At 51.6% G+C, this 16712-nt stretch overlaps 1 protein-coding gene across 1 annotated transcript; it reads left to right on the plus strand.

The window, feature by feature from the left end:
- Window positions 1-5477: 5477 nt before the first annotated feature.
- mpx (myeloid-specific peroxidase) lies at window positions 5478-11419 on the plus strand. Its single transcript, XM_070850468.1, has 16 exons — window positions 5478-5509; window positions 6010-6075; window positions 6168-6255; window positions 6441-6616; window positions 7694-7826; window positions 8151-8280; window positions 8373-8579; window positions 8669-9032; window positions 9113-9273; window positions 9404-9659; window positions 9736-9906; window positions 10004-10241; window positions 10438-10655; window positions 10792-10829; window positions 11038-11097; window positions 11279-11419. Exons 2-16 carry the CDS (start codon window positions 6012-6014, stop codon window positions 11285-11287), a joined length of 2313 nt encoding a protein of 770 aa, XP_070706569.1. The 5' UTR covers window positions 5478-5509; window positions 6010-6011; the 3' UTR covers window positions 11288-11419.
- Window positions 11420-16712: the final 5293 nt, after the last annotated feature.

The raw sequence follows: 16712 nt of genomic DNA on the forward strand, positions 1-16712 counted from the left end.
GTTCTTCTGTTCCCCCGGTTCTGGAGCTGTCCCCTAGTCCTGGAGCTGTCCCTCTGTCCTGGAGCTGTCCCTCGGTCCTGGAGCTGTCCCCTAGTCCTGGAGCTGTCCCTCTGTCCTGGAGCTGTCCCCTAGTCCTGGAGCTGTCCCTCTGTCCTGGAGCTGTCCCCCTGGAGCTGTCCCTCGGTCCTGGAGCTGTCCCTCTGTCCTGGAGCTGTCCCCTAGTCCTGGAGCCGTCCCCTAGTCCTGGAGCCGTGCCTTGGTCCTGGAGCTGTCCCCTAGTCCTGGAGCTGTCCCTCTGTCCTGGAGCTGTCCCCTAGTCCTGGAGCTGTCCCTCTGTCCTGGAGCTGTCCCCTAGTCCTGGAGCTGTCCCCTAGTCCGGGAGCTGTCCCTCGGTCCTGGAGCTGTCCCCTAGTCCTGGAGCTGTCCCTCGGTCCTGGAGCTGTCCCCTAGTCCTGGAGCTGTCCCCTAGTCCTGGAGCTGTCCCTCCCAGGTTATTATCTCAGGTGATTATTTCAGGCGATTATTTAAGATAAGTTAAAAGATAAGATAAAACTTTACTTGACGTTCACTGTTATAGCAGGTGTGTTCAGTGTTGACAGGAAGTTGTAGGAATGCTGGCAGCCAACCAGGTGTCATTCTTTCCAGGTCATCTTACTTCCTCGATCGCTGTGTGTCGTGTGTCTAGCTGCTCAGCCTCCGTCCTCTCACCTGAATCTCAGTGGTCGCAGAGCAGCTTCAGCTCCTGCTGTTAAAGCTGCATGTTTGAGCACACGACCCTTTAAAGTTTGAAATCTCCCATCCCGCTCCTCAAGGACGAAGGTTTCCATCCTTACAGCCTTAAACTATCAAACTCAAACATGCCTCAGTAAGTGCATTTGAGCGTTAGCATCCCAAATGTAGCCCTTCCCCATAGTAAGATATTAAGATTAGCATGTTAGCACGTAGCTCACAGTAAAGTAAATCAGAGCACACTGGGGTCTATCAGGGCACACGAGTGTATCAGAGCACACTGGGGTCTATCAGGGCACACTGGGGTCTATCAGAGCACACGGGTGTATCAGAGCACACTGGGGTCTATCAGGGCACACTGGGGTCTATCAGAGCACACTGGGGTCTATCAGGGCACACTGGGGTGTCTCAGAGCACACTGGGGTGTCTCAGGGCACACTGGGGTGTCTCAGGGCACACTGGGGTGTCTCAGAGCACACTGGGGTGTATCAGGGCACACTGGGGTGTATCAGGGCACACTGGGGTGTCTCAGGGCACACTGGGGTCTATCAGGGCACACTGGGGTCTATCAGAGCACACTGGGGTGTCTCAGGGCACACTGGGGTCTATCAGGGCACACTGGGGTGTATCAGGGCACACTGGGGTGTCTCAGGGCACACTGGGGTGTCTCAGGGCACACTGGGGTCTATCAGGGCACACTGGGGTCTATCAGAGCACACTGGGGTGTCTCAGGGCACACTGGGGTCTATCAGGGCACACTGGGGTGTATCAGGGCACACTGGGGTCTATCAGGGCACACGGGTGTATCAGAGCACACTGGGGTGTCTCAGGGCACACTGGGGTGTATCAGGGCACACTGGGGTCTATCAGGGCACACTGGGGTGTCTCAGGGCACACTGGGGTGTATCAGGGCACACTGGGGTGTATCAGAGCACACTGGGGTGTCTCAGAGCACACTGGGGTGTCTCAGGGCACACTGGGGTGTCTCAGAGCACACTGGGGTGTATCAGGGCACACTGGGGTGTATCAGAGCACACTGGGGTGTCTCAGGGCACACTGGGGTGTATCAGAGCACACTGGGGTGTCTCAGAGCACACTGGGGTGTCTCAGGGCACACTGGGTCCTAGTTATCTGTTATCTGGACGCACAGACTTCCCAGACGTCCCTCCAGGTTTATCTTTATGACGAGTAGTCCAGTAACCCAGACTCAGAGGTGTGTGTGTGTGTGTGTGTGTGTGTGTGTACTCCACAATAACACTAACCTCTGAGTCTGTGCGTTTCATTTCATTTTAGCCCCTTTACAACACAGAGTCCTCTTCCTGTTGAGCATATAATGTAATGTCAGAGCAGTGAGGAAAGCGGCCTGAAACTGAGCCAAAGGGGAAGTGAGAACGACCTGAGGTGCCAACAGACTGACAATAGCAGGTTGTAGCATTGTGCTGCTGACAGGTCCAGTCACCTGGCGTCACAATACGTGTCTGATAATAATCGTCATCGGGATCTCATGACACCGCTACAACCTGTCTGTCCTCTGTTTCCTCCTGCCCTCTCTTTGTGTCGGTGATGCTTGTGAAATCACTTTGGCATCCTGCACATTCGCTGCCTCCTCTGCGCTCACACTTTACCTTTGGGTCGGCTCCAGGTGAATTATGGATGTTTTTCTGGCCAGATGTGATCCAACTCCAACAAAGAGATGCTGATTCAGACTCAACGGTCATCACAAAATATACCCCGGCATCAAAACTGACATAAAGGACCAAAGGGAGACGTCCAGATGATGAACAGGCCAGAGGTGAAAAGGTGACCTCAGCGAAACCTTCAGCCAATCACAGTTGGGTTTCAGTTGTCAGTCAGTCACCCGCTGCAGGGTGCCCCCATGATTAATAAGTATGCCCCACATTTCTGTCTATCAAGGCTTTCGGTATAACCCTCCCTCTTTACAAGATAAAAAACATGTGCAGAGGAAACAATGGACACCCCCGAACACACCCCTCCAAAACAAAACCTGTTTTATATGTAAACCTACACGGCAAGTACACACACGTGTTTCATGTCCCATAATGCCGTGTGTGCGTGTGCAGCTCTTATTGTTGACTCAGTCCAGTTTATCAACACAGATCAGAGCGCTCATTAAATAATCAGCTCAGGCAAATATTTTCCTCCTGATGGATGACACGTCTGAATAACAAATAATAATCATTATTTAACCGGGCATTAATGTTTACCTGTTGGCCGCCCAATCCGGAAACAACAGTCCAATAAATCTTCACCCTGAACTCTCACTCAGGTCAACGCAGGGCAGCAGAGTGTGTGTGTGTGTGAGAGATGAGCAGCAGACAGCGTCATCAGGACCTACAGATGCTGAGGACACAGCGTGCAGATTAGCGATCTAATGAACATACATGTGAACACACAACACGCCTCCAGACTCATTCAGAGTTTCATCTTTGTGTGGAAAAAGGGCAAATTAACAAAGCGAGATGTTTCATGGGCTCCTCACACTGTTGTTGTGAACTGACCCAGTTGTTGGCGTGTGACTCGGCTCAGGCTGGGTGTTGGCTATTTAATGGAATAAAAGGTTTTTCTGAGAGTGTCTGTAGACTTGCCAGGTGTCGGCCGGGGTGATGAGCCAGTCGAACAGAGCCGCCAGGTCTCACGACGTGAGCATGTTTTCTTACAGTCAGTCTGAAATACGTCTGGACTGTTTGGCCGTCGCTGAGGCGAGCCGCAGTCTGACATGACGTCTGTCCGCTCTTCCTACAGTCCAGGCCGTCATCGTTCAGTGCCACTGCCTCTTCATCCACTCTGTGCTCATGAAGAGCCTGAGACACTAAATGATGTCTGATTAAAATAGTTTAAGAATGAACTGACGTCTCATCAGTAATAAGTTCAGGTGACATTCCTGCAGGCTGGAAACTCCTGTCAGCGTAAACAGCGTGGGGGAGACGCCTTGGCTTTACTGTCTCCAGTGCTGCTGCTTCCTTATTGTGTTGTAGGAGGGCAAGGTCTCATTGTACGCCTGTATACTAACTTATTGTTATCTTAAAAGGCAAAAGTGACTCATGCATTGTACTGAACAGCTCTGCTTCCTGGACTGTGGGGGAATTATTCCAGTCACCACAGGACTGAGGCTTTGTTGAGGCCTTGAAAACCTGCTGTTGTTCTTGAGTTCGTTGCTTGATTGTAAAAGTGGAGTTTCCCAACAGCGTGCTCCTGTCAGATGCACAAAAAACCTGCAGCGCGCCAACCAGGCCGCTGGAGAAACATGATTGATTGCTAAACTCTGAGGTTGGCTTGCTAACAACGATTGCTGTTAATTTCTGCTTTTTTGACTTTGTTCTTAGAGGAAACTGGACTGGACTGCTGCAGCTCTGCTGTGGATGGTGCAAGCAGGACGATGTGCTCTGTTAGGCAGCAGGCAGTCTGATCTCTCACTTCTGTCCTCTGCATGAAAACTATCAGTTCATTTAAATGTTTGAGTCCTGCCACCTTATGAACGGTTATTAAAGACCTCACCGTATGTGAATAACTTTTCTTCCCACTAAAACTTTCTGTGTCTGCCGTAAACATGAGTACGATGTTCAGCCTATTAATCAACGTTCTCTAAAGTCTTTAAATCATTTCAGAGCACAGACAGAGATTGTGTGCACAGGACAAGACTGACTGACTGAGTGCAGCTGGAGGAGTCCTGAACCTGCAGCCTGAGCTGTGTGACGCTGCTGTTTTAATTTTCATTGGTCAGCGTCTGAAGACGGCGTCTTCAGACGCCGTCTTCAGACGTCCTGTTCTGTCCACAAACTAAAGATCATCAGTTCACTGTACCAGAGGAGGAAAGACACCAGAAAACCTTCACATTTGGGAGGCTGGAACCAGAGAATGTGACTTTTAATTGATGATCAGCAGCTGATTAATTTGATAGTGGAACTGATGATGAATTGACTGATGGCTGCAGCTCTGATAGTTCTGAAGGATTTTTAGGATCTTTAACAGTCATTTGCTGTCGTTCAGGCTGACGGACTTTCTTCACTCGTCTGTTCCTTGTTGTGTTATCAGTGAAAAAGCCTTTGTACGTCCACGGGCTCCCCAGCCAAACACACACATACACACTCCGGCAAACCCACGTCCAACCGTACATCTGTCTTTCCTTTTCCACGTTATACAGTCACTTATTTACCTGAGCTGACACCCTCAGTTAATATGTCCCTGGTCTGACCTCTGATCCTAAATGTGTGATAAATGGCTTCTGGTTTAATCACAGGCTGAAGATGCATCAACGCTTTTTCCTTCATTAGGAGGAAGTGTGAATTTCTTCCCCTTTTTCAAAGACTTTCTCAAGTCTGTCTGTGTGTGTGTGTGTGTGTGTGTGTGTGTGTGTGTGTGTGTGTGTGTGTGTGTGTGTGTGTGTGTGTGTGTGTGTGTGTGTGTGTGTGTGTGTGTGTGTGTGTGTGTGTGTGTGTGTGTGTGTGTGTGTGCAGCATCAGAAAATCAATTACGTTCAAACTAACTAACTAAGGTAAGCCAGGAAAGACCAGCAGCGTGTGATGTTTCTGACCGCTGGGCTCTGAGTGAGAACATCAGTCCGTCAATAGCTGATAAGAATGAAGTGTTTCAGTCAGCGCAGCAACAAGGAAGGAGGAAGTGACTGACAGGAGCTTCACCTGAGCAACCCAGGGAGGGCGAGGCCTCAAGGCCCCCGTCTGAATATAAGGAGGTGCTGCAGTCACACACAGCACCGCAAACTCCTCCTGTCCACGAGCATCCGAACGCCTCACAGAGACAGGTAACAGCACTGACACCGTCCGTCTGGATGCTCAGCATGTTTCTATCATGTTCACTGATTCAGAGATTTAATTTAGGTTATCAGGTTTGGTGTGAACACCTCTGACTCTTGTTTTTTATTTGAGTTTAAAGCTCATGCTCATTCTCAGCTCTGGTCCCCAGTTGGACTTTTACATGCAAAGTGCAGTTAAAGTATGCAGAAGTCTGCGTCGTCTGAACTGAGAGATGTGGAATTAGAATAACGTACCAACAGTACACCTGCGGTAATGTAGAGCTCATTTAGATAAAAGCAGCTTTTAGCCAGAACTGCACCTTTGCTGTGGAGGGTTTAATGTGTGAGGTGATTGTACTTTGTGCTGCTGACGTGCTGCACAGGTGAGCGCTCTGTGTGGAGGAAGCTGACGGGTATCTTCAGGTTGGAGCTCTGGTGTCTCCCTGTTTCTGTCGGTCTCGCTCTGACTGACTGTAGTTATTCTGCTGACTCTGGTCCGTCTGTTGCAGAGATGCTTCTGTCCGTCGTCCTCGTGCTGGGCGTCGGCCTGCTGCCCGCTCAATCCAAACCAGCAGGTAGGTGTGAAGGGCCGAGGGCGCAGCCTGAGTGTGTGTGTGTGTTACATCAGTGCTCAGGTTTAAATGATGAGAGTGTTGTTTGTTTGCAGGAGAATATCTGGGCAGTCCTCTCCTCCAGCAGTGTTTTGAGGAGGCCAAGAAGATTGTGGATGATGCGTACAGATACTCCAGAGAAGAGTGAGTCCGTCCTCTGGGTTACTTAATGAAACAGTAGATGATCTTCCACATCAGCGCAGCTTCTGTGTTCCCTGCTTCATGAACGCAGCACAACACAGCAGCTCACTGCCACAGCTCACTGCCACAGCTCAGTAAAGTCAAACCTTCCACAGCCGGACTTCACTGTGTGCCATTTTCTCCTCCAGGAGTGTGAGACGAGTCCGCAGGGAGGAGGTGCGTCCTCACGACGCTCTCCGTCTCATGAAGCAGCCCCGTGGTCTGACGCGCTCGGCCGTGAGGTCTGCAGACTACATGGCACAAACCCTCCGTCTGCTGCATGAAAGGGTGCATCATGTCCACAAACGCTCTCTGAATGCAACAGGTTAGACACACACACACACTCACACACACACACACAGAGACACACAGACAGACACACACACACACACACACACACACACACAGAGACACACAGACAGACACACACACACACACACTCACACACACACACACAGAGACACACAGACAGACAGACACACACACACACACACACACACACACACAGAGACACACACACACACACACACAGAGACACACAGACAGACACACACACACACACACTCACACACACACACACAGAGACACACAGACAGACAGACACACACACACACACACACACACAGAGACACACAGACAGACACACACACACACACACACAGACAGACACACACACACACAGAGAGACACACAGACAGACACACACACACACACACACAGACAGACACACACACACACAGAGAGACACACAGACAGACACACACACACACACACAGACAGACACACACACACACACACACACACACAGAGAGACACACAGACAGACACACACACACACACACAGACAGACACACACACACACACACACACAGAGAGACACACAGACAGACACACACACACACACACACAGACAGACACACACACACACACACACACACACACACACACAGACAGACACACACACACACACACACACACAGAGACACACACTCACACACAGAGAGAGACACACACACACACACTCACACACAGAGACACACACACACACACACACACTCACACACACACACACACTCACACACACAGAGAGACACACACACACACACACTCACACACTCACACACAGAGAGACACACAGACACACAGACACACACACACACACACACACACACACACACACACACACAGAGACACACACACACACTCACACACAGAGACACACACACACACAGACACACACACACACACACACTCACACACAGAGACACACACAGAGAGACACACAGACACACACACACACACAGAGACACACACAGACAGCCTGAGGTGTATTGTTCTGTAATGTCACTGGGGGGTTAATCAGACATAAACACCCATCAGACGTGTCTTTGGTGTTTTTCAGATTTGCTCAGTGCAGAGGACCTGAGGAGGCTTGCAGAGATAACTGGGTGTGTTGGTCAGGTCAGACCTCCGCAGTGCCGCACTATACAGAACCTGAACAAGTACCGCACAGCCTCCAGCGTCTGCAACAACATGTAAGAGTCCTGGTGGCACGATGCTGTATGTGATGTATGTTGACTGTGTCACAGCATCTTGGACATGGACAGAAGAACACAGATATACGTTTCTATGTTTAATATGTCTCTAACGTCTAGAGAACTAAAGCAGCCTCCCTGCTGTCTGTTTCCCACATGTATGTCAGAAAAACCTGGTCTTTCCTTCCTCCAGTCAGTGTCTCTGTGAGACGGAGCGGTCACACTTTCACAGGAAACACTTGTGAAATCCACCTAAACATCAGAGGCCAAACACAGCAGAGGTTGTGTTCACTTCCCAAACGTGTGTCTCTTGTTTGCTGTTAGGAAACATCCTCGCCGCGGAGCCTCTAACACGGCTTTTATCCGCTGGTTACCTGCCGAATATGACGACGGGATCGCCCAGCCCAAAGGCTGGGACAGGAACCGCACGTTCAACAACTTCCTGCTCCCGCTGGTATGACTGCGACCCTAACCCAACACTCACGCTGGCCAGCAGAGGTAAAAGGTAGTTTGAGCTAAAACTGAGCACATCTCCTCCGCTCTCAGGTGCGACAGGTGTCCAACAACATCCTGAGCACGACGGACGCGGGCGTGGTCAACGACACACAGTTCACCCACATGGTGACCTTGTTTGGGCAGTGGAACGACCACGACCTCACCTTCACGCCGTTCTCCCCCAGCATCGTCTCCTTCAGCAACGGGGTCGACTGTGAGGAGAGCTGTGAGAGGGTCGAGCCCTGCATCCCCATCGAGGTGGGTGTCACGACGCTGACGCGTTGTTTCCCCCCCCCCCCCCCCAGATTCTCTCCATGACCTTCAACCTCTGTCTCCCACTAAAACAGATTCCTCCCAACGACCCCCGCCTGCCCACCGGCCCCGACAGCTGCATTCCCTCCTTCAGGTCCGCCCCCACCTGCGGGACAGGGTACTCGGCCTACAACTTTGGCGGCGAGCCTAACAAGAGAGAGCAGATCAACGCCCTGACGGCATTCCTGGACCTCGGCCAGGTGTACGGCTCCGACGACAGTCTGGCGCTGCGTCTTCGTGACCTGGAGAACGACGGCGGCCTGCTGCGCGTCAACACCAACTTCAGAGACAACGGCCGCGAGCTGCTGCCCCCCGATCCCATGCCCACCAACATGTGTGCCACTCGCCGGAAAATCACCAACGACACCAACGCCAGGGAGGTGCCCTGCTTCCTCGCAGGTGAGTCTGTCGGGCACCAGAAACCAGCGACCGGTAGTTCGAGTTACCGGATGTGTGATGTGTGCATGTCCGTCTGTCAGGTGACGTCCGTACAAATGAGAACATCGCTCTGACGTCCATCCACACGCTCTTCATGCGTGAACACAACCGGCTGGCTCGTGAGCTGAAGAGACTGAACCCCCACTGGGACAGCGAGACGCTCTACCAGGAGGCCCGCAAGATCGCCGGCGCCTACACACAGGTAACAACAGTAAAACCCACAGGGGTGCAGAGCGCCCCACAGTGGAGACACACACACATTAAACCCACAGAAGAAGGTGAACCTGAGAGTCACACCTGAGAGTCACCCCCCCCCCCCCCGTGTGTCTCAGCTGTTTGTCTTCAGGGACTACCTGCCTCACATTCTGGGTCCAGACATTATGAGAAATCTTGGCCGTTACCCCGGCTACGACCCCAACGTCGACCCCAGCATCTCCAACTGCTTTGCGACAGCAGCCTACCGCTTTGCCCACCTCGCCATCCAGCCGTTCTTGGGCCGCCTGGACGCAAACTACCGGGAGAGCTCTCAGTTCCCCAGCGTCCCCCTGTTCAAGGCCTTCTTCACCCCCTGGAGGATTGTCTATGAGGGTGAGTTGTGCACTGAGACCCCCCCTCAGTCAGTGTGTCCCCGGCTGTCGGCCTGACGTGTGTTTTCTCTGTCCAGGCGGCATCGACCCTGTGATCCGCGGTCTGATTGGCCGGCCCGCCAAGCTGAACACTCAGGACCACATGATGGTGAACGCTCTGAGGGAGCGCCTCTTCCAGTTTGTGCAGCACATGGCGCTGGACCTGGGCTCGCTCAACATGGAGAGGGCCCGAGACCACGGCCTGCCCGGTAAGGCCTGGCTCCGTCCTTCCGCCTGCTGACATCTGGTGTCTTTTCTCACCGTCTTTTTATCTTCTAATCGTCTCTGTTCGGCTCTTTGTTTCAGGCTACAACGCCTGGCGCAAGTTCTGCAAGCTGTCTCAGCCCAAGAACCAGGAGGAGCTCGCTCGTGTGCTCAACAACAGCGACCTGGCCAGCAGGCTGCTGCAGCTCTACGGCACGCCGGACAACATCGATGTGTGGCTTGGGGGGGTGGCAGAGCCGTTCGTAAGGGGAGGCCGGGTGGGGCCTCTGCTGGCCTGCCTCATCGCAATGCAGTTCAAGAAGATCCGCCAGGGGGACAGGTCAGTGTGCAGTAATGTGTGATTCCACTGGGGGTGTGGGACTCACCCCTGGAGGGGTCAAAGTCTACATTTTAGAGATGAAGTCATCTCAGGTCATTTCACCCTTTAACTCCAGATTTAGACCTGTGGGGGGGGCTGTGTTTGCTCACTAACGCAGCTCGTCTCTGTCTCTGCTCCTCCGGTTTAAAACCACCAGGCTGTGGAACGAGAAACCGGGCGTGTTCACTTCACGCCAGAGGACCGCCCTGTCCGCCGTCACCATATCCACCATCATCTGCGACAACACGGGCATCACGTCGGTCCCCCAGAAGGCCTTCGACATCCTGTCCTCCAGGAACCGACTGGTCAGGTGCTCCAGCATCCCGCGCCTGAACCTGTCGGCCTGGAGGGAGAAGCCCTGCTCTGAAAACTCAGGTGAAACAGCACTGCAGGGTTTTTTTGACCTGTGGGGGGCACCCACCCTATTTCTCATTCTGAGTTTAACCTGGTGTGTTTATTTCCCCCTGCTCACCTGAAAATCCCTTTCCTTATGTGGTGTTTGATGTTGCAGGCCCGGGTGATAGCTGTAATGAAGTCAGTGGAGCAGAGGTCGGTTTTGATTACTAACACGTGGTAGTCACATGTTAAAAACACCACCCGATCTAAAACGTGCACATTCAGATCATACATGCTGGTGGTGGTGGTCCTCACTCCTAAACAAGCACTCATGCTTCACTAACACAGGCACTTTTTAAAAGTCCTTTACTTAAAACTCCTTCACTTAAAACTCTAACTTCTGTGTCTTCTTCATACACAGAATGTGGACCAGATGGACCTCCAGGACCTGCAGGACCCCCAGGGCCTCCAGGACAACGAGGTAGTTAGCGCTGGAGGTGTAAATAACACGTTCTGACTCCACAGTTTTTCTTTATTCTGACGCCGTCTGTGAGAAGGAAACGTCAGAAATGAGTCGTGGAGCATTCAATCAGAAGGAACCCACTGACCTCAGCAGAGACGCTCAGACACCCAGTGTGACATGTCCCGTCGTGTCTCCGCAGGTCCACTAGGCCCCCCAGGTCCCCCAGGTCCTAGAGGCCACCCAGGACCAGCAGCAGCCTGGACCAACGTCTCACAGCCACAGTCCGCCTTCTCCGTCCGCCTGGGCAACTACAACCCCTCCTCCGAGCGAGTCCTCCGCTTCCGTCAGGTCATCTCCAACCAGCAGAACCACTACAGCACGCAGACAGGCGTCTTCACCTGCGCCGTCCCCGGGGTCTATCGCTTCAGCTTCCTCTGCACCGCCTTCACCGCCGCCAGGACCGTGGACCTGTGGCACAACAACGAGCGCGTGCAGCGTGGGTTTGTGGTGTACCAGGGAGGGCGCAACCTGTCGTCAGGGGACGCGGTGCTCCGGCTGGACAGGGGGGACCGAGTGTGGCTGGAGTCCAGCGACGGGACCTCCGGCCTCAGCACCTCCAGCTTCTTCATGGGACACCTGCTCTTTGCTGTGTGACACTGAACCGCTGCTGCCGCCGCCACCACCCGGGTCTGTCTGCTCCAGGACCTGTTTCCTCTGCTCAGCCCCCACTGATCAGGTCACATGTACTTAGAAACCTGTTATTGATTCTCTGTGTCTTCTTCACGGCTGTCAGACCAGACTGACGGCGCCACCGCCAGCCCGTTTTAAGGTGGAATTTCCTGGTGTTACTATGAATACTGTCTGCACTGATGAAGAACGTCTGTAAACGCTGCACTTCTGTCTGTGAGACTCATTTCACTGTCACTGTAACGTCTGTTTTATATTCTCTGAATAAACTAAAGAAAAGAGCAGCAGAGAGTTTGTCAATCAATCTTCATTCACACAGCACCAATTCACAGCAAACGTCATCTCAGCTCAGACCAGACTTTAAGGGGGGGGGCAGCAAACAACCATATCAAAGACAGTAATCATACTGATGGTAATAGGAACATGACTGAGAATGAGCACTCTGTTTTTATTCTCTGTTTTATTCCTCTGTATGATCTGAAGGGCCTTTTCTGGGGGGGGGGGCACACATCATTCAGCCTCATTTATAAAACATTTTACTCCTAAAAACATGGAGAAGGTTGTTTTTTAGGGCTGCTGAAAGGATTTCTGATTAATTACAGACTTTCTTCTGTACAAACCTTCGTTCCCATTCCTGTGTGCAGGTCAGAGCGTATTTAAACATAACGCTTATGTTCATGTCTCCTCTTCATCACTCCTCCTCCTCCTCTGTGTTTTTACCTGCTGATGTTTTCTCAGTTGTGTGAGCAGTGAAGCTTCACATCAGTGTTTTTATGTCAGTCGGTGGTGTCAGACTCCTGCAGGTGGAGCCGTCGCTCTTTTTGAACATCATCATCACAGCTCTGATAGCGAGGCCTTAAAGGTCCCATGTTCTGCTTTACATCCAGGACTGTCTGAACAACAGAAACAGTCTGTTGCTTCGCTCTTGCCTTCTCGCCATCTTCGTGTTACAGGAGCTGGAGTTAGTGAGGACAAACCGTCAGTCTGCTGAGGAGCCGGAGGAGGTCACGTGATCAGCAGATCCCGTTATGACATCATAGAGGGAGTCAAATCTAAACGATGTGTTTTTATACACATTTACTGAAAAATGGAGCAGAAACAGAGAGAGGACGGTCTTTTCTCATCGACCGGCCGCCTGTAGGCACACTGGAGACACATTTATGCTGAAAAGTTTTGTATAATATGGGACCTTTAAAGTTTCCATCTGTGTGACTGAGGCAGCCGCCATCTTTCTGTTCAAACTTTTTTCAGCAAACTTAGACATGTTTCCTGTGTTTGTTTGTGACCCTGTTAGAGGCACCGAGCTCCCTCCATGACACTCTGACACGTTTACCTGCGGAAGTCGGGAGGGTTCAGGACTCGGAGGCGATGAGTTAAATGGAGACGAGTCTGTGAAGGATGTGTTCATGGACTGTTGGTTGGCCGGTTACAAAGCTTTACACCTCCTGACAGAATCAGGCTAGCTGTTCCCCTCTGCCTCCAGTATTTATGCTAAGCTAAGCTAAGCTAAGCTAACGGGCTGCTGGCATGTGTGAGTATCAGATTTCTCATCGGATTGATTCTCCACCACTGAGCTCATTCCCCCAAAGGTCTGAACTGTTCCTTTAAAGGGAGATGAGTTTGTTTGGTCTTCTGAGAAAAAAGTTCCGGCAGGTTTAAACGTGACTGAAAACTTCCTTTAACTTCACGTGTTCTCATTTTAAGGTGTTTTAGGGGACTGAGGTGTTCGGCTCACCGTGTCGACGTCTCTCATGAATCTCTGCTGGAGCTGATCACCAACGTTCAGACAGCAGATACATCTCTTCTTCTCTGGTTTAGGCGGAGCATCTCCTGCGCCTGTCTGTGGGACAGAAGAAGAACGTCTGCACCGTCAACAATGCTGGGCCGAGTCCCGCTGAAGGGCTCCTCCTCCTCCTCTTCTTCTGGGCTGCATGGTGCATGTGCAGAGTGCCACGTAGTCCACCAGAGTGTGTGTGTGTGTGTGTGTGTGTGTGTGTGTGTGTGTGTGTGTGTGTGTGTGTGTGTGTGTGTGTGTGTGTGTGCTTCAGCAGTAATGGAAAGTCTTTATGAGAGGAGAAAATGTTTGAATTGTCTGTTGATGAGCTGAGGAAGATGAAGGAGAGACGAAGATGAGTCAGTGTGAGGAGCTGATTAACAGGAGCAGAGATGCTCTGGAACACACACACACACACAGTGGCGTGATGGAGGAGGCCTTTCCTTGGATGTCGTCAAATGTGTGTGTGTGTGTGTGTGTGTGGTGCACGTTCACTGTGATCCTGTTTAACTCCTGTTTTGTGAAAACACATTTCACGGACGTGTCTATGTGCCCTAAATCTACGCTCTGTGAGTGTTTAGACATAGAGTTTCAGCCGGCACACCCAGGGGGGGGCAGGCGTTGACTCAGTGGATAATTGGTGTTGGTTTTCTGGTAAATTTAGAGATGTGTTTTCTTCCTCGGTGACAACTCTCTGCACCACTTTCCCTCCTCACTCTGCAGCTCCGACGTGGATTTATTCAAATTCCTGCAGCTCCATCGAGTGCCCAGAAAATCAGGAATGGGGTTGGATTCCAGCGACGTGGACAAAAGCAGTTGGCTGATTGGTTGCAGATGTGTGTGTATGAGCTGTGTGAGGAGCAGGACTCCATGAATTATAGCTGAAACAGTGGGCGGTTCTGCCTGAAGTCCAGCTGCTGTCTGAGGAGGAGCTGCTGGGATGCAGAGCGTCCGGCTGGATGTCAGTCAGAGAAACACAACCAGGAAAACAGCGTCCACGGCTGTGAGCCGCTGGGAACAAACACACACAGCAGAGGGAAAAAAAGTGTTAAAGGCCCCTCTGGAGACTAAACAGGAAACTTTAGGAAATAGTCAGTGTGGAGGGACGTCTGATGGGCCTGGAACCTCTAATCCACCCATAAGACCTGATCTAGATCATCTGGATCTGTGGCCTGTTTCTGATCAGTTGAGCAACTCGATGACGTCTGCAGGGACGACACGTTTCTGGAGCTCATCTAAGCCAGCAGGCTGAGATTCAGCTGAGGGAGGAAGAGTGATGAAGACTAACCCTCCGTTATCTAAACAACACAACTGCTCCAACAGCAACGTTTAGTCAGAGCCTCCACCGTCACAGGGCCGCAGTTAGCTCAGATTAAAGGTCCAGATTAAATGTCTCAGTGAAGTCAGGGGGCTGTCTACTTCCTGCAGTCTCAGAGAGGTCGGGGGGCGTCTACTTCCTGCAGTCTCAGAGAGGTCGGGGGGTGTCTACTTCCTGCAGTCTCAGAGAGGTCGGGGGGGCGTCTACTTCCTGCAGTCTCAGAGAGGTCAGGGGCCGTCTACTTCCTGCGGTCTCAGAGAGGTCGGGGGGCGTCTACTTCCTGCAGTCTCAGAGAGGTCGGGGGGCGTCTACTTCCTGCGGTCTCAGAGAGGTCAGGGGCCGTCTACTTCCTGCAGTCTCAGAGAGGTCGGGGGCGGTTTACTTCTTGCACTCTCTGCGAGGTCAGGGGCCGTCTACTTCCTGCAGTCTCAGAGAGGTCAGGGGCCATCTACTTCCTGCAGTCTCAGAGGTCAGTTGCCATCTACTTCCTGCAGTCTCAGAGAGGTCAGGGGCCGTCTACTTCCTGCAGTCTCAGAGAGGTCAGGGGCCATCTACTTCCTGCAGTCTCAGAGGTCAGTTGCCATCTACTTCCTGCAGTCTCAGAGAGGTCAGGGGCCGTCTACTTCCTGCGGTCTCAGAGAGGTCAGGGGCCGTCTACTTCCTGCAGTCTCAGAGAGGTCAGGGGCCGTCTACTTCCTGCAGTCTCAGAGAGGTAATTACGAGGAGCATGAAGATAAAAAAGTTCAATTTCTGAGTATAAAAGTACCCAAATCTCCCCCATCATGGTCCCGCAGAGCATGGAGGGCTAGTGTCTCAGGCCTGCCGAGCCAGCTAACTTCCTGTCAGCCTTCTACTAACTTCCTGTTAGTCTCCTGCTAACTTCTTGTCAGCCTTGTACTAACTTCCTGTCAGCCCTGTACTAACTTCCTGTTAGTCTCCTGCTAACTTCCTGTTAGCCTTGTACTAACTTCCTGTCAGCCCTGTACTAACTTCCTGTTAGTCTCCTGCTAACTTCCTGTTAGCCTTGTACTAACTTCCTGTCAGCCCTGTACTAACTTCCTGTTAGTCTCCTGCTAACTTCCTGTCAGCCTTGTACTAACTTCTTGTTAGTCTCCTGCTAACTTCCTGTCAGCCTTGTACTAACTTCTTGTTAGTCTCCTGCTAACTTCCTGTCAGCCCTGTACTAACTTCTTGTTAGTCTCCTGCTAACTTCCTGTCAGCCCTGTACTAACTTCTTGTTAGTCTCCTGCTAACTTCCTGTCAGCCTTGTACTAACTTCTTGTTAGTCTCCTGCTAACTTCCTGTCAGCCTTGTACTAACTTCTTGTTAGTCTCCTGCTAACTTCCTGTCAGCCTTGTACTAACTTCTTGTTAGTCTCCTGCTAACTTCCTGTCAGCCTTGTACTAACTTCTTGTTAGTCTCCTGCTAACTTCCTGTCAGCCCTGTACTAACTTCCTGTTAGTCTCCTGCTAACTTCCTGTTAGCCTTGTACTAACTTCCTGTCAGCCCTGTACTAACTTCCTGTTAGTCTCCTGCTAACTTCCTGTCAGCCCTGTACTAACTTCCTGTTAGTCTCCTGCTAACTTCCTGTCAGCCTTGTACTAACTTCCTGTTAGTCTCCTGCTAACTTCCTGTTAGTCTCCTGCTAACTTCTTGTTAGTCTCCTGTTAACTTCCTGTCAGCCTTGTACTAACTTCTTGTTAGTCTCCTGCTAACTTCCTGTCAGCCTTGTACTAACTTCTTGTTAGTCTCCTGCTAACTTCCTGTCAGCCTTGTACTTGAATGTGGCTCTTCAAGACTTTCCAAATGACGTCACCCGTTGGTTTGCGGACGTCAGTTTTAAGCCGTGAGTTT

Source organism: Pempheris klunzingeri, chromosome 19 (genome assembly GCF_042242105.1).
Source record: "Pempheris klunzingeri isolate RE-2024b chromosome 19, fPemKlu1.hap1, whole genome shotgun sequence".
Taxonomy (NCBI): Eukaryota; Metazoa; Chordata; class Actinopteri; order Acropomatiformes; family Pempheridae; genus Pempheris; species Pempheris klunzingeri.